We start from the raw sequence: 23,709 nt of genomic DNA, 5'->3' as shown, positions 1-23,709 counted from the left end.
GGGTTAGAGAATGAGCACCCCGTGACAAGCCTGGAAAGCAGAGCGACTTACTGAGTGTTGCGTAGCACTGTTTGGACAAAGGCGGGATTTGTCTCCATGGAAGCCGTCACCAGAGATGTCAGCAGAGACCAATACCATATTGCAGAAGCATCTGAGACTGAGACCCCAGACTTCTTGACTCTCTGAAAGCCAACAGCCCTCAGACCATGAATTCTAGTGTCACATCCATCACTAAGACAACGCTTTATGTTAATCTGGACATCTGTCAAGCGCAAACAACAAATTCAGTATTGGATTAACTTCTTCAGTTCAGCAAATTCTAGGCTTCCAACTAAAAGCAAGATAGTAATTCACATTTCGAAAAGAAAATTCTGAAGATATACTCTGATGCCAGAAATAAATGATGTGTGCAATGGAGCTAGTATATATAATAAATTTGTCAAAAAAGCATTGACCAGGCTTCCCTGGTGGCGCAGTGGTTGAGAGTCCGCCTGCCGATGCAGGGGACACGGGTTCGTGCCCTGGTCTGGGAAGATCCCACATGCCGCAGAGCGGCTGGGCCTGTGAGCCATGGCCGCTGAGCCTGTGCTCCGCAACGGGAGAGGCCACAACAGTGAGAGGCCCGCGTACCGCAAAAAAAAAAAAAAAGCATTGACCAATCTAAGGAGTCAAAAGAATCATGTGTAAAACTAAGGGTGGCTTAAATCTATATATCACAAAGTTTCATAGGCATTTATGAGTTCTGATAATTAACACAAAGTGCATTTTTAAAATCCTGATTAAATACACGGTAAGAAAATGTCTAAAAACTTTTCCTAGAGTTCCGAAATTTGGATGTTGTTATGAAACAGCAGCTGGCTCATAGCAGTTGTGAGAATTTCTTTTTAATTATCAAGTCCAGATAAATGGCATAGGCATGACTCACTTTTAAGAGCTGTCATAATTTCTTATTTGGGTTGGAAAGGAGGTGAGAAGTTTAAAAGGACACAATTTAGAGAAAAGACCACCACAGTATAAGACAGGAAGCTTCTACTCCACAAGCTTAACTACGTCTTTGCCCAGGGGTGAGACACAAAGACTCTACCTCCCCAGGCCTCAGTTCCTTTGAGCAAAGTAAGAATACTTCTTTTGGCCCAGGAAAGCATTAGAAGAAATGAGACAAAACATGAAGCATTCCGGCTCCCTGAATGAAATAAGCCTGGAAAGAAATCACAGAATTGTGATTATTTCCAAAATGCTATGTGTGAAGCAAGGTTATAATAGTATAAAAATGGAAACAAACTAAATGTCCAAGAATAAAAGGCTTGTTAAAATTAAGGCATATTCTTACAACACTAAATAAAGGTGTGCATGAATATATAAGACAACACATTAAAAAGTTACAAAAGGGCGTGTACAAAATATCACTATTTTTTGTAAAAAGACATGTATAGATATATGTAAATATATATATGCAAACCTATTTTATTTTTTAAAATGTATATATATATATGTGCGTGTGTGTGTGTATTTATACACACAGACATACACACACACACAAAAATGTAAGAAAAGGTCTGGAAGGATCCATACCAACGGATTCACAGCGACAATCCCTGGGTAGTGGGATTTTGAATAATTTTTATCTAAATATTTCTGATTTTCTAATAAGAAAACAAAAATAAAATATTTTTAATTAAAATAGGCTTTACTGCTTTTCTATAACTTTTAAAAACACTGAATAGGTGAAATAATGACCACTTTCATGTATATGATGAGAAGCAAATCAAATCTCCAGAGAAAAGCAAACAGCTTTTCTACTTCAGAGGTCTTCCCGCCAAAAAACATGACTTCTTCCTCCCCTCCCAATCCCCTTAGTTAGAAGGGCAAGACGTATCTTGGTTGACTCACAGAGCTGACTGATGTTGGCATTTTCCAGCAGTGTCACATAGCCAGTGACATTGCTGGGAATGTGCACGTCGCGGACTTCCTGAAGATCGCTGGCACTCCTCCCCACAGCTACAGTCACCTGCTGCGGCATGTAGCTCTGGTCAGTGGCAGCCACTGCAATGGACAGGTGCCTAAGCACAACATCTGGCTTCATTTTTAAACTGGAAAACACGGAGAGCAGAAACTACAAGTGTTTATACAGGTTGAGAACTGGCAGGGCCCACAAGTCCCATCTCTTAAGATCTTAACGTGTGATATACCCCAAGACTGACTCCCCTAAAAGCAACTAACTTGAAATGCTGGCTATTAGTTTCAAATATGACCTTCCCAAGTTTCTAAAATTCCTTTCAGTTCAAGATCAATCTTCTATTTCTTTTTAAGCTACTAACACAAGCAGGAAAGTACAATATGAACAGTCTAACAAAATCCCTTTACCTGGCAAGAAGCAAATTTCTAAACTGCATGCAAATTCCCTCATGTATAGATGGCTAAAGAGCATATTTATCCTCTATGAGAAAACAAAGTAATTATTTCTATTTCCACCAGCTGAAATCAGCCCATTTTCTGAAGGGACAGGTGAAATTTTAGATAGCAGCTTCATCATAGTTTACTGTCATCTATTCCACTCCAGTGGGGGAGTTCCCTGGCGGTTCAGTGGTTAGGACTCCGTGCTTCCACTGCAGGGGGTACAGGCTCGAGCCCTGGTCAGGGAATGATCCCCCAACGTGCTGTGTGGGGGTGGGGGAAAAAAAATTCCACTCCAGGATTCCTGACCACCCCCGTTCCCTCTTTCTCTAATAAACTGGCCAACTTAGTTGTACACAAATTGTTTAAATGTGCAGAAAAAATCTTGAGAAGTGAAATCACATCAGATATAAGAAAAGTACTTGTCCCTTGTGATATTAATCTTCCTGAAAACCTAGTGAAAAAGATCTGAAATCCATATCATAAAATATTAGTCAAATGCTAATTTTCTCCCTTAAAATACCAAGTAATTTTCCATGTTTATGAATATATGAACCAGGTTAGAAAATTTTACATGATTCCTTTAACTTGATTCTTTTCTTTTTTAATAATTTTTTTCATAGATTTATTTTTATTTATTTATTTATTTTTGGCTGCATTGGGTCTTCATTGCTGCGCGCGGGCTTTCTGGTTGCAGTGGCTTCTAGTTGCAGCGAGCGGGGGCTACTCTTTGTTGTGGTGCGCAGGCTTCTCATTGCAGTGGCTTCTCTTGTTATGCAGCATGAGCTCTAGGTGCGCAGGCTTCAGTAGTTGTGGCATGTGGGCTCAGTAGTTGTGGCACGTGGGCTCAGTAGTTGTGGCTGGCGGGCTCTAGAGCGCAGGCTCAGTAGTTGTGGCACACAGGCCTAGTTGCTCCGTGGCATGTGGGATCTTCCCGGACCAGGGCTTGAACCCGTGTCCCCTGCATTGGCAGGTGGATTCTTAACCACTGCGCCATCAGGGAAGTCCTAACTTGATTCTTAAAGCATCTTTCCAGATAGTCACAAGAAGAAAAACACTAGCCAGTTAAGTAGAAAATATTCTAAAATTTTAAAAAATATTTTTTTAACACATTGTTGGGATAAGAGAAAGAAAGTGGGTAATTTTCTTGGACTTTCACTCAAGAATTGGTATTACAGCACCCACCGAATCCAGTGTGAGCGGGCACTGCCATCTGACTGCCAGTATGATGACGTTTCTCCATTTGTCATCTTGTCAATGTCTGCAGGGTTGGAGGATGTTTCTATATAAGTGTAGCACTTTGCTACTGACTTGAGTTTGTCCATCTCTGGACTTCTAGTTAGATCTCCAGGGCTCTCTGCAAGAAAAACCAGATTTTACCATAACATCTCTTTCACAAAGAATCTTTAAAAAGATCATTTAAAATATCTAGCAGAAATATGCTTGGCACTTTGGCCCTAGAAAAATAAATGCTCCTTAAAATCTCCTTCCAAATTGGAGAACACGTGTAAAGCAGAAGGACTGCTCCATGAGCTGACTGTAGTACAACACAAATCCACTGATATATCTGCAAAACCACCCAAGAGATGAATATGATGACTTATAGTTTGAATTTACATTTCTTTAATTATGAGTGAGATCTTTTTAAGCCACTTGTTTGTAAGCCACTTGTGTTTCTGAGTATGGCCTGGTCCTGCCCTCATCTGTTTTTGTTACTGGGTCACAAGTCTTCTTATCAATTTATATATTTTATGTACATTATGTAATGTATATATACACCTACATAGTAAGTAATATTTACTAACTGTTTACTGTGAACCAGGCACTTTTCTACACATTTTTATGTATTAATTCATTTTAGAGATGAGGAAACTAAGGTAATTAAGTAATTGCCCAAGGTCAGAGTTAGTAAAAAAAAACTGAGTCTGTCACAATGTTACAAAATATACTTTTGTTCCCTAAAATGTCATTTGTTGTTTGACTCTGCTTATATTTTTTGCTGTACAGAAATTTAAATTTGCATACAGTCTAACTTATTAATCTTTTCTTTTGTAGTTTTTGAGTTTCATGTCCTGCTCAGAAAGGTTTTCCCATGTCAGGGTTTTTAGCTCTTATAGCTTTCTTTTCGGTTGAACTTTTTAATCCATCTGCAATTTATTTTCGTGAATACAGTGGGTTAAGAATCTTGTTTTATTTTTTTCTGCAAATGGCTAACCAGTTCCCTAACCCAACTTGCTTGCTAATTCACCTTTCCAACCTGACGTGTAATGCTAACTATATCTGGTACTATATTCCCACATGTATTTGGGTCTATTTCTGGACTCTTATTATGTTCCACGGACCTGCTAATTCACAGTATCAACTTTTGTTGTGGTCACTAAGTGAGTCTGTAGTGGCTTCCCTCATTTACTTAACAACTATTCACAGAGTACCTACTACGCGGCAGGCATAGTTCCAGGTGCCAAGGATAATGAAGCGAACAGACAGACAGAAACGCAAGTAAATACTAATGCTACAACCTCAGATGATGATAAGTGCCATTTAGACTATCAAACCTGCAAAGGGGATAGTAACCAAAAGGTGGGGAGTGGCAGGGGTGGGGGCATTAGTTAGGTAAGAGTAATGAGAAAGGGCCTTCCTGAAGTCACATCTGAGCGGAGACTTGGGGTTATGAAGAGGGTGAGAGGGAGGGGGAGGGGAAGGAGAGGGGGAGGGGAAAGGCAGAGCAGGTCTTCATTCTTGTGCTACAAACTGGTCACTATTACATTTTCAGAAATAAAAGCAGGGAGAAGTGTTGGCTCGTCCTATCAATAAATACCACACTTGGAAGAAACGATGATCACGCCTTCTCAAGAACACCCCCACCCCTGCACACGTACCCTTTTCTTTTTGTACCAGTTGATCCAGAGAGTCCTTCAGAACAGAAGCCCTCATGGTGCTCATGTTATTGCAGTGGTCCAACATCGGGTAGGGGATGACGGTGCTAGAGAGCCGGTTGCGATGCAGGAAGCGCAGGATCATTGACGAGTGAACATCCAGGCCCTCCTTGGACTCTGAAAATATGTCTATGAAACCTAAACAGACAAAATCCATCTTTGGTGTTTTTGGGAACCCACCACAGTAGTTTCCACATCCCCTGCCTGGCGGCCTCTCTGAATTAGCTGAATTAAAAGCAGCCGGTAAGAATCCTCACTGATAGTTTCAGCTTTCATCACTGAAAAATCTAAAAAGGCTTTTAAGAAGTGAATCAGTGGTAATCTCAATTTAAAAATTAACTTCATTGTAGTTTAACAGAAAGTTTAGAAGACTCAGAATAGTGATTATCTGTTTCATTCCAAGCTTCAAATTTTTATAAGTTTAATTTATAAACCTAAATACTAACTTGAAATTTTTAAAGAAGTTTTGCATATAGAATGTGGGCTAGGAATAAAGTTTATCACGTTAGAGAGTAAAGGCATAACTGCTTTTATACTAAGCTACAAAAAACCACAATAATGAAAATATAACCACTGCCCTGACCACAATTCCCGATGGCATCTTATAGTTTTTAAGGTCCTTCCACACACAGCACCTCTTTTGGTCCCCACAATAAGGTGGGGGGGTGGAGGGTGGGGGAGAGAAGGCACCGAAGGTACTGGTATCCTCCTCTTACAACTGAGGAAAACGAGGCTCAGGTGACAGTCGAAGACAACAAAAAAGGGGTAGGACCGGAAGTAGCTCCTCGCACTGCCTCCGAGTGCTCCTTCCACCATTCCAGTTTTTTCTCTCCAGTGTGGCCCCTCTGGAGTCTCCCCCATCTGTCCATCTCTCTGGCCGCTGCCCAGGCTCTGGCCTCAACACCGCCCACTCATACACCTCCCCAGATATCCTAAGCGGCTCCCCTGGCTGCATTTTGTCTGACATTAACTTGAGTAATCTTACAAAAACACAAAACAGGCCATGTCTACCCTGTTTAAAATCCTTTCATGGTTCCTCATAACCTACAATAATATGCTTTGAACTGAGGTGCACATAACCCAGGCAGTTAAGTGAAGAGAGAATAAACATGGCAGCTTTTCCTGGAGCTCAGATATGCTTGTAGATTTGGGGAGGATTTGTTTTTCTTTTCGTTTTGCTTTCTAATTAAAACAAAAGTATATTATAATTGTATCATTTGATAAACTGTCACAAACTGAACACACCCACGTAAGCAGCACCTAGAGCAGGACTCCAGAAGTCTGCAGGAGAAACTACTTTTAAGTGTGAAACAGAAACATATGAGAGCAGAAGGAAACTTTGCTTTGATTTTTTTTTCTTTTTGCGGTATGCGGGCCTCTCACTGTTGTGGCCTCTCCCATTGCGGAGCACAGGCTCTGGACGTGCAGGCTCAGTGGCCATGGCTCATGGGCCCAGCCGCCCCGCGGCATGTGGGATCTTCCCGGACCGGGGCACGAACCCGTGTCCCCTGCATCGGCAGGCGGACCCTCAACCACTGCGCCACCAGGAAAGCCCTGCATTGATTTTTAAAGATAAACATAAGATTGTAGAGAAACTGTGCCCCTGAAGCAGCCCATTTGATTCTGCCCCCTACACAAAACCCAGAGACACTGGTTTGATTTCCCAAGCCGCAGAAGTTGATGCCATCCCTTGCCTCTCCTCTTACAGTTCTTTCCTAAGCAGAGGCCCACAGTAATACCCAAACCTCACATGATGACGCTGCTGATGCTGCACTGATCTCAGAATCCGTGTGATGCTTGTAATAGGAAAACTTCTGTCATATGCTGAAACAGTCCCGGTAAAGGGACTGTCTCTTTTAAACATTCAGCACCCATACAATGAGAAACAAAAGGAATAAGTGTCAGTCTGGGTTAGGCAGAGGGACCAGGGAACTAGGATCCCACCAAAGAGGTGAGGTCAGCTCACCAAGGTTCAGCCAAGGACTGTGAAAAACAACTCTTAAGTTGGCTGTTGATAAAAATTTTGAGTAGAAAGTCCTAACTCATTGGGATTTCCCTGGTGATCCAGTGGGTAAGACTCTGAGCTCCTAATGCAGGGGGCCTGGGTTCCATCCCTGGTTGGGCAACTAGATCCTGCATGCATGCCACAACGAAGAGTCCGCATGCCACAACTAAAACCCGGCGCAGCCAAAATAAATAAATTAAATAAATAATAAATAAATAATTAATTAAAAAAAATAAAGTAGCGCTACCTTCAGTGTTGTAATTAAACAAAAGAAAGAAAGAAAGAAAGTCCTAACTCACAACCCTGCTAATAAGGTAAGAACCTTGGGATCTGGACCCCCAACTTTTCTAACCTAATCTCCCCCTCTCCTCAAGGTCACCCAGAGCAATGGTGCACTAACTATTGGTGGATCCCCTGGTCTCCACTCCTCTCCTCTCCTCCCAAAACATCTATTTGAAGTGTTCAAATAAACTCCTGATGCTATCCACATGCTGGTAACACAGAGGTGGGAGTAATACGTAAATGCCAAGATGTAAGTTAGTTATGCATAATTCAAAGCATAATTTTAACTGCCATGAGAATAGGAGAAAAGTTAACATGTACAGGTTACCTATAATGTTCTATAAAAGTTACGCAATTAAAGACAATTTGAGGAAGAGTGGAAATAGGCATTCTTCATTGAGATACAGAAACCATCCTTCCCTAGCTCAATAGATCCTCAGCAGGAAGTCAGAGAGGTCAAGGACAACCAGTTACATTTATGTATCCAACAAGTCTATCTGCCTCCTTGCTGCTGGAGCTCAGGCTCTATACTAAGTATTATGACTCTAAGTACACAGAGCAGGAAAAGCTCTTGGATAAGATAAACTGAACCAAAAAGATGATATGCCAAGTTTTTTTTTTTTTTCCCTTTCAAACTCAATTGTTTTCTCACTAGAAAAAAAAAAAAGGTAATTTTATTTTGATTCTGTTTCTGAGTCCCCCAAAGAAACCATCAAAAACATAGACAAAATTTTTTCATAGGTATAATGTAGAAGTATTGCTTAATTTTAAGCTATTTTTATTCTTACTTAAATTTCTGAGTGATAGCTTTCTAAAAAAAAACACTGGGTGCCTACCATGTGCCAAAAATTGTACTAAATGTGAGGACACAACAGAAATAAAAGAGAAGGCTCCCTGCCCTCGTGGAGCTCACAGGATAAGAGTGAAGACAGACATATACAAATAAGTGAGTGATAATTAATTAATTAATTACAACGGTAATATGTTGCAAAAAACAAATGCAGGATGCTAAGACAACATACAGTTGGGGCCAAGGAAGGCTTCTTGAGAGACTGAAATAAAGAGATTCACTAAGGAAGGCAGTCTCATGACAAAGGTTCATAAAAACATGGTAGAACTGCTCAACCAACACTGTACTGGGAAGCAAGAGAAATGATTATAGTGAACACTAATTCAGACCACGAGCTTAATGACGACTATCAGAGAAGCACATTTATTTCATGGTGCTCACAAGTCTGCCTAATTACAACCCACATTATAGCAAAGTTCATTTGGGCTTTAAGAGAGCGTTCCTCAGCATTCAGCACTCAGATGACAGCCTTACCTGGAACAAGAGAACAGGCTTGCAGCTGTCTGATGATATGGCTCAGCTCCCCTTGAAGATTAGCTCCACTGGAATTCTTGAGAGCCTCCAACATGTTCTCAGCATCAACGGTACCATCACCCTCGGCGTCAAACTGAGCAAAGGCCTAAAAGAAGAGATGCAAGAAAATAAGGTCTGTTCCAAATCCTGAATAATTTTTTTGACACTTCCCAAGACCAGTGATTTTGGTTGTTACTGTTGTTGTGGGAAGAGTTCCTATACATCATTCAAAGAACAAAAACATTCAGGATAGTAACTCACTATGCTCTGCAGAATGTGTGTATAAGTACTGCTACATGTATGCACAATTTCATCATCTCATCTTTCAAGAGAGTAAGCCCCCTTCCCCCAAATAATTTCAGAAGAAAGCAACCACTGCAAAAATGTTCAACTGGTTACAAAGTGCCAAAAACAAAGCATTGGCTTAGGGTAGCACCTCTGGTTTATCTGGGCTTTTTCTTTTAAACACTCTTTGGACACGAGAGCTAACTTGGTTTATCTACTTCATAGCCCTGTTTTCACTAACCTTTAACCATAATCTAATTTGCTCCCTGTTCATGTTGGGTCATCTGGGGAACCGGGTACAGCATGGGATTTGGCTTGAATCCTGCTCTGTCACTAACTGTCCATGTGACTTTACACACATTTCTTTGCCTCCGTAAGCCTCAGCTTCTTGATCTGAAAAATGGAGCAAATATTACCAAACTCACAGACTGCTGCCTGGATTAAGTAACATTGGCACAGAGCCCAGTATAGTGAAAGCACAGAAGCAGTGCAAAGTGGTCCTCTTCTCCTTGCTAATCTGCACTGTTACCTCCTCTTGTGTCCCTGACCCTCTCTCACATCCTAAAGACTTTCCTCACCCAGCAGCTGCCCCTCTCCCCAGATCTCAAGCCCTCCTTCATCAGGGGCTTCTTTCTTCCTGCAGATACACTCACTCACAAACATCCCTCACCATGAAATACTTTAGGAGTCTTCTACCTCCTTTCTAAGTAATCCTCTCTCTTTCTTAAAACTCCTGCCCTCTTTCCTTACTTCCCCCCTCCAAGAAAAATGGAAATGTCCCACTGACGATTCATGACTGACACAAATACCCCTATTTCCATCACAGACCTCTGAACAATGCAGTGTTTAATAGGAACACATGCAAATTCCTGTGTTTGGGTCCAAAAACCATGGACATAAATGCAGGATGGGGGACAGAGTTTAGAGGTAGAATGTGGGAGAAAGATTACAGCATTCTTGGGGAGGCGGGTGGGAGGGAGGCTCGAGAGGGAGGGGATATGTGTATACATATAGCTGATTCACTTTGTTCTACAGCAGAAACTAACCCAACATTGTAAAACAATTATACTCCAATTAAAAAAAAAAGAGATTGGGGCTTCCCTGGTGGCGCAGTGGTTAAGAATCCACCTGCCAATGCAGGGGACACGGGTTTGAGTCCTGGTCCAGGAAGATCCCACATGCTGTGAAGCAACTAAGCCCGTGCACCACAACTACTGAGGCTGCGCTCTAGAGCCCGTGAGCCACAGCTACCAAAGCCTGCGTGCCACAACTACTGAAGCCCACGTGCCTAGAGCATGTGCTCTGCACCAAGAGAAGCAACCACAGTGAGAAGCCCACGCACCGTGGCAAAGAGTGGCCCCCGCTCTCCGCAACTAGAGGTAGCCCGTGCACAGCAATGAAGACCCAGTGCAGCCAAAAACACAAATAAATAAATTTGTTTAAAAAAAGAGAGCGATTATAGCATTCTTTTTGCCTCTACTTCTTTTGGGGGATTATCCAAAGAGTTAACAGGCTACATTAATCCAAAAAGTTATCAAAGGCTACACTAATGAAGGCATAATGCTCAGAAGGAGGGAAGATACCATCCTGTTCTTTTCTGATTAGACCCAATCAGGAAAGCTAAGCTTAGCTGGGAAGTCACACACCCAAAGTAAATGAAATAGAAGAGATCAGAGGAAAGATATCCTGATGAAGAGAAGACTAGAAATTGCCCTGTGAGAAGAGCTGAAGGACCATGGAATCTTCAGTGAGGAGGAAAGATGACTGGGAGTAATAGACTCCTCTTCAAATACCTGATGGGTTGTAACAGGAAGGAGCAGTTAAGGTCATTAGATAGAAGCTAGAGGGAAAAGCTCATCATAAAGATGGACGTGTCTGGATGAATGGATAAAGAAGATGTGGTACATATATAATGGAATATTACTCAGCCATAAAAAGAAATGAAATTGGGTCATTCGTAGAGATGCGGATGGACCTAGAGTCTGTCATACAGAGTGAAGTCAGAAAGAAAAACAAATATCGTATATTAACGTATATGTGTGGAATCTAGAAAAATGGTACAGATGAACCTACTTGCAGGGCAGGAGCAGAGATGCAGATGTAGAGAACGGACGTTTGGACATGGTGGGGAAGGGGAGGGTGGGATGAATTGGGAGATTAGGTTTGACATAAATACACTACCATGTGTAAAACAGATAGCTAGTGGGAACCTGCTGTATAACAGGGAGCTCAGCTCGGTGCTATGTGATGGCCTAGTTGGGTGGGATGGAGGCAGGGCGGGGAACGGAGGTGCAAGAGGCAGGGGATGTGCATATGCGTATGGTTGATTCACTTCACTGTGCAGCAGAAACTAACACAACATTTTAAAGCAACTGTACTCCAGTTAAATAAATAAATAACCTCCTGTATAAAAACAAATAAAATTCAATAAATAAATAAATAAAATGAGATCAATATTTTATAAAATTAGTAAAATACTTATGCTTCATCAAAATAAAAAAAGATGGATATGTCTGCTGTTAGTGGGGTATAAAGATGGATTAGGAAGCTCTAGAAGGAATGCCCACCTCATCCCTCAAGGCTTCAGGGCAACAGCTAGACAACCAGCCAACAGGAGTGTTCAAAGAAGTCATACTAAACAAATGCATTTACCTCTGCTCCCTCATGAAATCCCACTAAGACAATATTATAAAGGGATTTTTTTTTTTAACCATAAGGACAAAGAGAACAGGAGATGTTACAATAGCAACAAAATTTTGGAAGCTGGGAAGCAGATGGATGAATAGTACCTCTCTAAATAAAACTGTATGTACACTGGATATATCAGCCATAAAGGGAGATTTGTGGGACAGCTGGATACATTCTGGGGGGGCCTGGGTATTAATTAAACAGAAATTAATGGAACAGTGAATACCACTAACTGAAAACACTAGGCTACAGAAGAATATTAGAGAATGATCTCCTGTTAGTTTGAACAAAAAGCAAATATGCACTTCCTACTTTGGTACCAAATATATATAGATAGATACATAGATACATAGATATATCTGAAAGAATAAACATCAAGATGTTAATAGTGGTAATATAGCAATCTACATATGTTGCTTTTATAATAATAAAGAGGAAATTATAAATATTAAGAAATTTTAAGCACACCCCAATATAAAAAGTAGAGCCAATGGATATGGAGGGAGGTAGAGCAGAAGCACACCTCTGTCTGCCCTGAGGTCTCAGGGTGTGAATACGCAGTACCAATAACAGCTACCTCCCAACTCCTTCACATTACAGCATAGTGAGAAAATAGTATTTGTATGACTCAGCGTCTGAGGGGATTAGTACAGCTGTAACCCATTAAATTGGGACTGACAGATGGTTTGGGAAGCTCTGAATTAATATTGAACACTGGCTAAATTTTAAGCAGTGTACATATCATTTATTCCTTATAACAGCAAAAGACCTTACTATTTAACCTACCCATTTTATAGTTGTACAGAGAGGTCGGAGAACTTGCCCAAGGTCACACAGCTAGTATTCGACTACAAAGCCCCCAGAGCTCATGTTCTTCACCACGACTCCATTCTCCTTCCTTTGACCAGATAACACCTGGGGTTCCTTGCAGTCCGGAGACCAAGTGCTCAAAACGCCTCTCTTATCTATCTCTTTCCTGCATCTGTAAAATTTGCTCTCAGCACCTTGTGCCCAAGTTAACTCAGTATCAACCTTAAAACTGAGACTCACTCTCTAAATTTCAAACAGTACTCAAGTCCTACTCCTACCAGAACTTCTGCACTTCGAGTGCCACCTGCATCTCAAGTGCTGTTTGTTCCCAAATTCCCACACAACTCCTGCCGTTTATGGCTGATAAAAATCCTATATAAGCAAGGCTATACAAACGGTGACATTCTGCTATTTTTAACAGACTCTGTTGATCTGTCAATAGTTAATGGATATGATAAAGAGAATTTTCAAACAAACAAAATAAAGACAGTTCGGGTGAGAAAAAATATCAGAAGAGCGTTGCTAACAGCTTCACCAAACAAATACGTGATTTCCTAACAGTCAGAAATTGTCCTTAAAGAGGGGCTTCCCTGGTGGTGCAGTGGTTAAGAATCCTCCTGACAATGCAGTGGACACAGGTTTGAGCCCTGGTCCAGGAAGATCCCACATGCCGTGGAGCAACTAAGCCCGTGCACCACAACTACTTGAGCCTGTGCTCTAGAGCCCACGAGCCACAACTACTGAAGCTGGTGCCTAGAGCCGTGCTCAGGAACAAGAGAAACCACCACAATGAGAAGCCCGCGCACCGCAACAAAGAATAGCCCCCACTCAATGCAACTAGAGATAGCCTGCACGCAGCAACGAAGACCCAACACGGCCAAAAATAAATAAATTAATTAAAAAATTTAAAAAAGGAATCGTCCTTAAAGAAATGCACAAGTTGTAAAATCTAACACTTAACATCTAGTTTGTTTCACAGAAGCCAATTTACTTAGCAGTTATTCAACACCATCCGACAGGCAGCCATATATACTTGACCCATGCTTGGGTATGTGCATATTGGGATTCAGGGCATAGTCCTTGCTCTCCAAAATCCTTACAGCCTAGAAGAAGACAGATATGTAAACCGAGAGCAGCAATGTGATAGGTGTGATAATTATAATAAAGAAGTAACAGCATAAATAACTATAATAGCTGATACTTACTATTAAGTAAGCATTTACTAGGCACCAGACAGAGTTCTAAGTACCTCACCTGGATCAACTCATATTTTCCACAACCCTAAGGTCGGTACTATCGCTTTACTAGAGAGGGCAAGAGAAGTTAAGCATTTTGTTCAAGGTCACATGGTTAGTACTGGTAAATGATGGAGCTTGGATTCCAATCCTGGTTTGATCTGGGACCCCACACTGTCGACCACTATGCCATGAGCTAACAGAAGCACTCCAGAAGCCAGAAGCCCAGGAGGGGTAGGGGCGTTTGGGGGAAATGGCCCTCAGAAAAATGACCCTTGAATTGAGCCTTAATGAATAACTAGGAATTTGCAAGGATATGAAGACAGGGAGGCCATCCTGGGTAGAGGGGACAGAGTGTGAGAACAGACACAGAGTGCACCACAGATCGTGAGAACTATAACCTACCTGCAGTGTGGAAAGGAGGCGGGGGCGGGGGTGAAGAGACACACAGAGGTCAGAAGAGAGAGAACCTGGCCAACCAGGCTACAGAGCTCAGATCTCGCAGCAAGGGTACCATGAGGCTGCTGGAGAAGACTAAGGGTGGAGGGGGCCGAGCCTCCCAGATCTATAAAGGCTCCCATATTGGAATGGACCTACAAATCTCTTAAAATATGTTCCTTTATACTGCTGAACCCCTTCTCCAGTGTCTCTGTGACATACATTGGTGATGGGAAGCTCATGTCTTCTGGCCAGTTGACAGCAACAATGCTCTTCTCTATATAAGAAATGGAAATCTCCATCCCTGATGTTACCACCCCGTGGGGCCCTTCAGAACACATCTGTTCCTTCTACCCCAACACAGCCTGCAGATCACTGGAAACACTGATCAGGTCCTCTGAGTTTCTTCAAACCCTCCATCCTTCAGCCAGTTCTCTATGTGGTATGGCTTTTGGTCTCATTCCCATGCTGGCTGCCCGCTCCAAGATCCCTCCAATTTGACAATAAACCTCAGAGCAGTGCCTCTCAACTTTTATCGGCTGATCCACTGTAAGAAATACATTTTATATCATGAGCCAGTATACATGTAATTGGTATAAAAGTTTGGTGAAACAATGTACTTTTTCTTATCAGATATAATGTACCCTGACCTTTTCTATTCCATTCTACTCTTTCTTTTTTTTAACTTGCAGGTTAACACTGACTAAATAGGTTTCCAACCCACTGAAGGGACAGTCTGAAACTCACTGCCCTGGAACATGGGGCCCCAGACCCAACTCGATACACTGGGTCTAACCTCATGGTGCAAAGTAAAGCAAGTCTACCTTCACCTCTCTGCGTACAGAGCAAGACCCCCAATTTCCATGGAGTCTCCACATAGACAGCAACCTGGACTGATCTGCTGTATTCCTCCTCCTCTCCTGCTCCAGGTCTCTTCCTGTTACACCCGCTACATGCTCTGCCGTCCACATGACAACCATGCAGGCAGCTCCCAAGTGCAGGCATTATGCTAGGGAGCATGTGGAAGATAAAGAGTATAACACAGTCAGACTAAGGGGAAATGTGGGTAAGAGATCAGTGTCACATGGACCTCTTACTTTCTGTGAGACCTGGGACAAGACTCTTGGTCTCTCTAAGTCTCAACTCCTCTTCCCACCCAACCTTCCTTCATAGCTTGTTGTGGGGGTCCAAAGGTTTCATGAACAAGTCTATGCCTAGTAAACTGCAAAGAGCTATTAATACATTCTAATTAGAGGCCATAATTGATACAACTCACAGACAAGAGACAGAAAAGTGGGCTGGCTGACTACAGATTTCCATCCCTTCGCCTTGGCCCGAGGGCAGCACGGGGCCGGGCTCAGACCATTCCTGTCTAACCTTCTTAACCACTACTGGGATCAAGACCACAGTGCACATAGAGAAGGAGCCAAAATCATCACAGAACAGAACTGTGGGCTCAGACAAGCAGAATGCAACGCACCAGGCTTACATATAAAGGCTGCACACTGGTTCAACTTGGAGAAGCACACTCCATCAGAAGTCAAAAGATCTAGGTCTGGTCCTAGTTCTGCCACCTGTTGGCTGAAAGGGTCACATCCATTTAAGGCCTTAGTTAACTCATCTGTAAGGCTGTTCCACATTCCATGTCTAGTGAAGTACTGAAGGGCTGTCACAGAAGATGGAGTAAACAATCCTAGAGCAGAGACAGAACAATAGAGAAGAATAACACCACTAACAGCAACATTTACTGAGCATTAAGCATGTGCCAGACACTGTTCTAAGGGCTTTACATGAATTCATTTAATCCTCACACTGACTATATAAGGTAGATACTATTATTATGCTCATTTTATAGCTGAGGCAACTGAGACTCAGAGTGGTCATGTAAGTCAATCAAGGTCACACGGCTTGAGGATGGTGGAACTAGGATTTGCCCACAAGCACGCTGAGTCCAGGGCCCAATTCTCACGCTCAGTCTAAAAAAGAACAGTGGAACAGGCAGACTTACAAATCGGCAAACTCGGAACTTCCCTGGTGGCGCAGTAGTTAAGAGCCTGCCAATGCAGGGGACACGGGTTCGAGCCCTGGTCCAGAAAGTATCCCACATGCCGCAACTAAGCCCGTGCGTCACAACTACTGAGCCTGAGCTCTAGAGCCCATGAGCCACAACTACTGAGCCGACATACCACAACTGCTGAGGCCCGTGTGCCTAGAGCCCAGGCTCCACTAGAGAAGCCACCACAATGAGAAGCCCGTGCAGCACAACGAAGAGTGGCCCCCACTCGCCGCAACTAGAGAAAGCCCGCGCACAGCAACAAAGACCCAAAGCGGTCAAAAATAAATAAAATAAATAAATTTATTTTTAAAAATGTAAAAGATAAATAAGTAAATAAATCAGAAACTCGCTAATACCTTTAACAGGCTAACTGTCCAAGATGTTACAGAAGTGATCCTGGGGCAGGTGGGGGACAGGCTGCCTGCAATGGCTACAAAGGTCCCAGCCAACTCAGACTCTAGACCAGGTCCCAAAGAAACATCATTCCCCAAGTTTTGCTTTCTCTCACCTCAATATATTTCCACATGCTGTGCCTTTCAAATGGAATATCCCTTTCTTTCTTTGCCTGGCAAATTCTTTCAGCTTCTCAACCTCTGGTTTGGTGAAGCCTTTCCCAAACTCCCATGCTACTGTTAAATGCTTCTATGTGGTCCTTGAAAGTGGAAAGGGCTTAGCAGGGAGCAAAGGGCTGAAGCGAGAGAAAGGGAGCAAAGGACAAAATTCCCCTCGTATATGGGAAACAGTAAATGGACCCGGCTGGCTAAATAGCACTGGGAGGTAAGAGTGGAAGGGTGTAAAGACCTAAATGTTAGACTAACATTTGATTCTGAAGGCAATGGGAAGCCAATGAAGTTTCTAAAGCAAGAGAGTCCATAATGTAGTGGTATTCTGGAAATCAGGGAAAGGCAAAACAGATCTGTGACCTTTCCTCCATAGCTCTTGTGGATTGTGAAGTTCTCCAAAAGAAAGCCAATACCATCACTCCCCCCAAAGCAAAGCACAAAGAGCCAGAATAATCTCCAATTCCCCCAGGATCTTCCTCTTCTGCACTGCCTCATCACTATCAATGGCCAACGCTTACTGAAGGCTTCCTGTGTGCTGGAGAAGTGCAGGCAGTGCCTCAGAGCCCCATGGCAGAGCAAGGCTACACAGTGTACTCTAAGTGCCAGAAGACCTGTACTGAACAGGAAACAAGAGCCTCACGGGTAGGACTGAAAATACGATTATACAGAAGCCATCTGAATCACGTCACAGGAAAGGCTTGGTCCTGACCAGGTGATGGTGCCAAGGCAGGGAATCTTGAAGAACTCATAGAAGCAAGGTCCACACACAGGACAAGGCAGGTGTCCCACAGGGGACAGAGGTAGATAAGGTCAGACAGGGAGACAGGTTGGCCTGTGGGTTCCGACTCATTCAGAGGAATCTGTGCTTGATCCCTCAAGCAGTGGGGAGCCTCTACTGGCTCTGAGCTGAGGGTAAGCAACGCTTGTAGCCTGCTTCCGCGTTACGGTACATTCACATGTCTCTCACACTGTCTTGACAGGGTACAGAATTACATCTGTATAATTCTATTTGCATAGTTCTTGGGCTCAGAGCCATTCTAAATTAATTGATCAATACTATGACATGATAATGCCAAGATGGTATTCTTCTCCAAATTTCCTCTAAACCCAACAGTGACTAAGAACCTTTTTAAGTTTTCACTAAAACTGTATTTAACTGTTTCCTCCAATGTCAAGAAATAACTTCTTGGGGATTCCCTGGTCTAGTGGTTAGGACTCTGCGTTCTCACTGCTGAGGGCCCAGGTTCAATCCCTGGTCAGGAAACTAAAATCCCACAAACCGTGTGGTATGGCCAAAAAAAAAGAAAAGAGAAGAAAAATCTTATTAAAAGGTTACAGATTGAACATAAAATATGAGGTTGGAGAATGAGGACTGTACCATATTCAATCTGTCAAATCAAACTGAGGGCTCCATGGGGAAAATACCTACTGGGCACTGGCTATGAGCTGGGACTGTGCTGAGACAGTAAATAAATGAATAAAAATGGTCCTTCCTTAAATGAACAAACTCTTAGAAAGGTATAACCTTCCAAGACTGAACCAGGAAGAAATAGAAAATATGAACAGACCAATCACAAGTAATGAATTGAAACTGTGATTAAAAATCTTCCAACAGACTAGGGCTTCCCTGGTGGCGCAGTGGTTGAGAGTCCGCCTGCAGATGCAGGGGACACGGCTTCGTGCCCCGGTCCGGGAAGATCCCACATGCCGCGGAGCGGCTGGGCCCATGAGCCATGGCCGCTAAGCCTGCGCGTCCGGAGCCTGTGTTCCGCAACGGGAGAGGCCACAGCAGTGAGAGGCTCGCGTACCACAAAAAAAAAAAAAAAAAAAAAAAAAAAAAAAAAAATCTGCCAACAAACAAAAGTCCAGGACTAGATGGCTTCACAGGTGAATTCTATCAAACATTTGGAGAAGAGCTAACACCCATCCTTCTCAAACTCTTCCAAAAAATTGCAGGGGAAGGAACACTCCCAAACTCATTCTGAGGCCACCATCACCCTGATACCAAAACCAGACAAAGATACTACAAAAAAAGAAAATTACAGACCACTATCACTGATGAATATAGATGCAAAAATCCTCGACAAAATACTAGCAAACAGAATCCAACAACACATTAAAAGGATCATACACCATGATCAAGTGCGATTTACCCCAGGGATGCAAGGATTCTTCAGTATATGCAAATCAATCAGTGTGATACACCATATTAACAAATTGAAGAATAAAAACCATATGATCATCTCAATAGATGCAGAAAAAGCTTTTGACAAAATTCAATACCCATTTATGATAAAAACTCTCCAGAAAGTGGGCACAGAGGGAACCTACCTCAACATAATAAAGGCCATATATGACAAACCCACAGCAAACATCATTCTCAATGGTGAAAAACTGAAAGCATTTGCTCTAAGATCAGAAACAAGACAAGGATGTCCACTCTCGCCACTACTATTCAACACAGTTTTGGAAGTCCTAGCCAGAGCAATCAGAGAAGAAAAAGAAATAAAAGGAATACAAATTGGAAAAGAAGAAGTAAAACGGTCACTGTTTCCAGATGACATGATACTATACATAGAAAATCCTAAAGATGCCACCAGAAAACTACTAGAGCTAATCAATGAGTTTGGTAAAGTTGCAGGATACAAAATTAATGCACAGAAATCTCTTGCATTCCTACACACTAACAACGAAAGATCAGAAAGAGAAATTAAGGAAACAATCCCATTCACCACTGCAACAAAAGGAATAAAATACCTAGGAATAAACCTACCTAAGGAGGTAAAAGACCTGTACTCAGAAAACTATAAGACACTGATGAAAGAAATCAAAGATGACACAAACAGATGGAGAGATATACCATGTTCTTGGATTGGAAGAATCAATATTGTGAAAATGACTATACTACCCAAAGCAATCTACAGATTCAGTGCAATCCCAGCAAATTACCAGTGGCATTTTTTACAGAACTAGAACAAAAAATCTTAAAATTCGTATGGAGACACAAAAGACCCTGAATAGCCAAAGCAGTCTTGAGGGAAAAAACCAGAGCTGGAGGAATCAGACTCCGTAACTTCAGACTATACCACAAAGCTACACTAATCAAGACAATATGGTACTGGCACAAACACAGACATATAGATCAATGGAACAGGATAGAAAGCCCAGAGATAAACCCACACACCTATGGTCACCTTTTCTTTGATAAAGGAGGCAAGAATATACAATGGACAAAAGACAGCCTTTTCAATAAGTGGCGCTGGGAAAACTGGACAGCTACATGTAAAAGAATGAAATTAGAACACTCCCTAACACCATACAAAATGGATTAGAGACCTAAATGTAAGACCGGACACTATAAAACTCTTAGAGGAAAACACAGGAAGAACACTCTTTGACATAAATCACAGCAAGATCTTTTTTGATCCACTTCCTAGAGTAATGGAAATAAAAATAAAAATAAACAAATGGGACCTAATGAAACTTAAAAACTTTTGCAAAGCAAAGGAAACTACAAACAAGACAAAAAGACAACCCTCAGAATGGGAGAAAATATTTGCAAACGAATCAATGGACAAAGGATTTATCTCCAAAATATATAAACAGCTCAAGCAGCTCAATATTAAAAAAAACAAACAACCCGATCCAAAAATGGGCAGAAGACCTAAATAGACATTTCTCCAAAGAAGACATACAGATGGCCAAGAAGCATATGAAAAGCTGCTCAACATCACTAATTATTAGAGAAATGGAAATCAAAACTACAATGAGGTATCACCTCACACCAGTTAGAATGGGCATCATCAGAAAATCTACAAACAACAAATGATGGAGAGGGTGTGGAGAAAAGGGAACCGTCTTGCAGTGTTTGTGGGAATGTAAATTGATAAAGCCACTATGGAGAACAGTATGGAGGTTCCTTAAAAAACTAAAAATAGAATTACCATATGACCCAGCAATCCCACTACTGGGCATATACCCTGAGAAAACCATAATTCAAAAAGACACATGCGGGACTTCCCTGGTGCTGTAGTGGTTGAGAATCCACCTGCCAATGCAGGGGACATGGGTTCAAGCCCTGGTCCGGGAAGATCCCACATGCCACGGACCAACTAAGCCCGTACGCCACAACTACTGAGCCTGTGCTCTAGAGCCCAAGAGCCACAACTACTGAGCCTGAGTGCCACAACTACTGAAGCCCGCGTGCCTAAAGCCCGAGCTCTGCAACAAGAGAAGCCACTGCAATGAGAAGCCCACGCACCACAACGAAGAGGAGCCCCCACTCGCCACAACTTGAGAAAGCCTGTGTGCAGCAATGAAGAACCAACAACGAAGACCCAATGCAGCCAAAAATAAATTAATTAATTAAAAAAAAAGACACATGCACCCCAATGTGCACTGCAGCACAATTTACAATAGCCAGGTCATGAAAGAAACCTAAATACCCACTGACAGACGAATGGATAAAGATGTGGGGACTTCCCTGGTGGTGCACTGATTAAGAATCTGCCTGCCAATGCAGGGGACACAGGTTCGAGCCCTGGTCCGGGAAGATCCTACATGCTGCGGAGCAACTAAGCCTGTGCGCCACAACTTCTGAAGCCCACGTGCCTAGAGCCTGTGCTCCACAACAAGAGAAGCCACCGCAATGAGAAACCCGCGCACCACAACAAAGAGGGGCCCCCGCTCGCCGCAACCTGAGAAAGCCAGTGCTCAGCAATGAAGACCCAACGCAGCCAAAAATAAATAAATAAAATAAAATAAAAAAATTTATTTTAAAAAAAAGATGTGGTACATATATACAATGGAATATTACTCAGCCATAAGAAGGAACGAAATTGGGTCATCTGTAGAGACATGGATGAATCTAGAGACTGGCATACAGAGTGAAGTAAGTCAGAAAGAGAAAAACAAATATCGTATATTAACGCATATATGTGGAACCTAGAAAAATGGTACAGATGAATCAGTCTGCAGGGCAGAAACAGAGACACAGATGTAGAGAACAAATGTATGGACTCCAAGGGGGGAAAGTGGCGGGGGGTGGGGTGGTGGTGGGATGAATTGGGAGATTGGGATTGACATGTACACACTGATGTGTATAACACAGATAACTAATAAGAACCTGCTGTATAAAAAATAAATAAAATTAAATTAAAAAAAGAAAATGGTCCTTCCTTCAGACTTTACAACCCAACGAATTTCACAAAGTAGGCACCAAAGCTAATACAGAAAATTAATAAAATAAGACCTAGGGCTTCCCTGGTGGCGCAGTGGTGAGAGTCCGCCTGCCGATGCAGGGGATACGGGTTCGTGCCCTGGTCCGGGAAGATCCCACATGCCACAGAGCGGCTGGGCCCGTGAGCCATGGCCGCTAAGCCTGCACGTCCGGAGCCTGTGCTCCGCAACGGGAGAGGCCACAACAGTGAGAGGCCCACGTACCGCAAAAAAAAAAAAATAATAATAAGACCTATTCATACTAAATTCCCACATTCAAGGCATCTGCTATCATCCTATGTTCAGCACTTTTTTCCTGCTCCAAAGTCTACATGATTTTCTGGAAGCTTATCATATTAAGAGCACAATATCTAATCTCTAATCTCTGATGTCAAATAAGAATTTAATTTTAACTCTAATTCCTCTTCTACATAGGAGTCAATTAAATTAAATATTTCTCCCTGTGACCAAATCAAAGAGTCCTTCTCCATGGACCACACCCACCAAGAGAAAAGGTGTGTTATACTATAAAATGACAACGTTTCAGACTTTGGTCTTTGGTACAAGTTCAAGAATTTTTTTAGGACAACACTTCAAGCAACTGAGGTCACAGGTATGTGAAGGCAAGACAGCTGGGTACACATGGATGGCAACAGGAGCCGGAAGAACCAACATGTACAACTTGGAAACTCTTACCATTACACTAGTAAATACTATACACCGATGAGAACCTGCTCTACAATCTGGTCCCTGCCTGCTTCCTAGCCTTGCTCTCCTCCTGCTGCAGTCTATGAAATTGTAACCCAATATCTGTTTTCCTCTTCCTCAGTAATTAAATCCTGATTTTTAGCTGAATATATGGCCATGGAATAAGGATCTTTCCCAGCCTCCCTTGCATTTAAGTGTAGCCATGTGACTGGGTTTGGCCAAATGGGTTTGTGGCCCTCTCCTTCCTTTTCCCTTTCCTGCTGGTTGTGCAAAGCAACAGCAACAGAGTCATTTGGGTCATTAAGTGGAAGGTGACTGTGGAGGATGACAGCACAAGAAGATGGACAGAGTCAGGTCCCTGATAATTGTGAAACTGCCATATCAATCCTGGACTGCCTAAGTGGACTTTTACATAAAAAGCTTCTTTATCATTTAAAGCACTGATGCACTGGATTTTCTGCCTTGAAGCAGTTTTGTAACCATAACACATCCTACCATTCTTTCTGATTCTCTATTCTCTGGACTTGGGACTTGTGTATTCGACTCCCTCTGCCTGAAACACTGCTAACACCTCTGCTCCTTGTCTGCTTTCAGCCTTCAAATCAGAGCTGAAAAGTTAACTTTCTCAGGTAAGTCTTCCTTGACACCCTGGATGAGCTTAAATACTCCTATTTTTTCACTATGCTTTCCCTTGGATAATACTCACCACACCTATAATTGCTGGGTTAA

At 42.4% G+C, this 23,709-nt stretch overlaps 1 protein-coding gene across 4 annotated transcripts in view; it reads right to left on the bottom strand.

Moving 5' to 3' along the window:
- ZZEF1 (zinc finger ZZ-type and EF-hand domain containing 1) overlaps positions 1–23,709 on the bottom strand; it is a 115,262-nt gene that overhangs the window by 89,136 nt on the left and 2,417 nt on the right. For all 4 annotated transcript variants that reach the window (XM_067717384.1, XM_067717381.1, XM_067717382.1 and 1 more), the window contains exons 2-6: positions 8,942–9,086; positions 5,274–5,468; positions 3,580–3,751; positions 1,891–2,090; positions 52–262 (exon numbers count right to left, since the gene is read on the bottom strand). In XM_067717384.1, the coding sequence (XP_067573485.1) occupies positions 52–262; positions 1,891–2,090; positions 3,580–3,751; positions 5,274–5,468; positions 8,942–9,086 (923 nt within the window). The remainder of the gene's footprint in view (positions 1–51; positions 263–1,890; positions 2,091–3,579; positions 3,752–5,273; positions 5,469–8,941; positions 9,087–23,709) is intronic.

Source organism: Pseudorca crassidens, chromosome 19 (genome assembly GCF_039906515.1).
Source record: "Pseudorca crassidens isolate mPseCra1 chromosome 19, mPseCra1.hap1, whole genome shotgun sequence".
In the NCBI taxonomy this organism is placed as follows: Eukaryota; Metazoa; Chordata; class Mammalia; order Artiodactyla; family Delphinidae; genus Pseudorca; species Pseudorca crassidens.
This window is presented reverse-complemented; position numbering and strand designations above follow the sequence as displayed.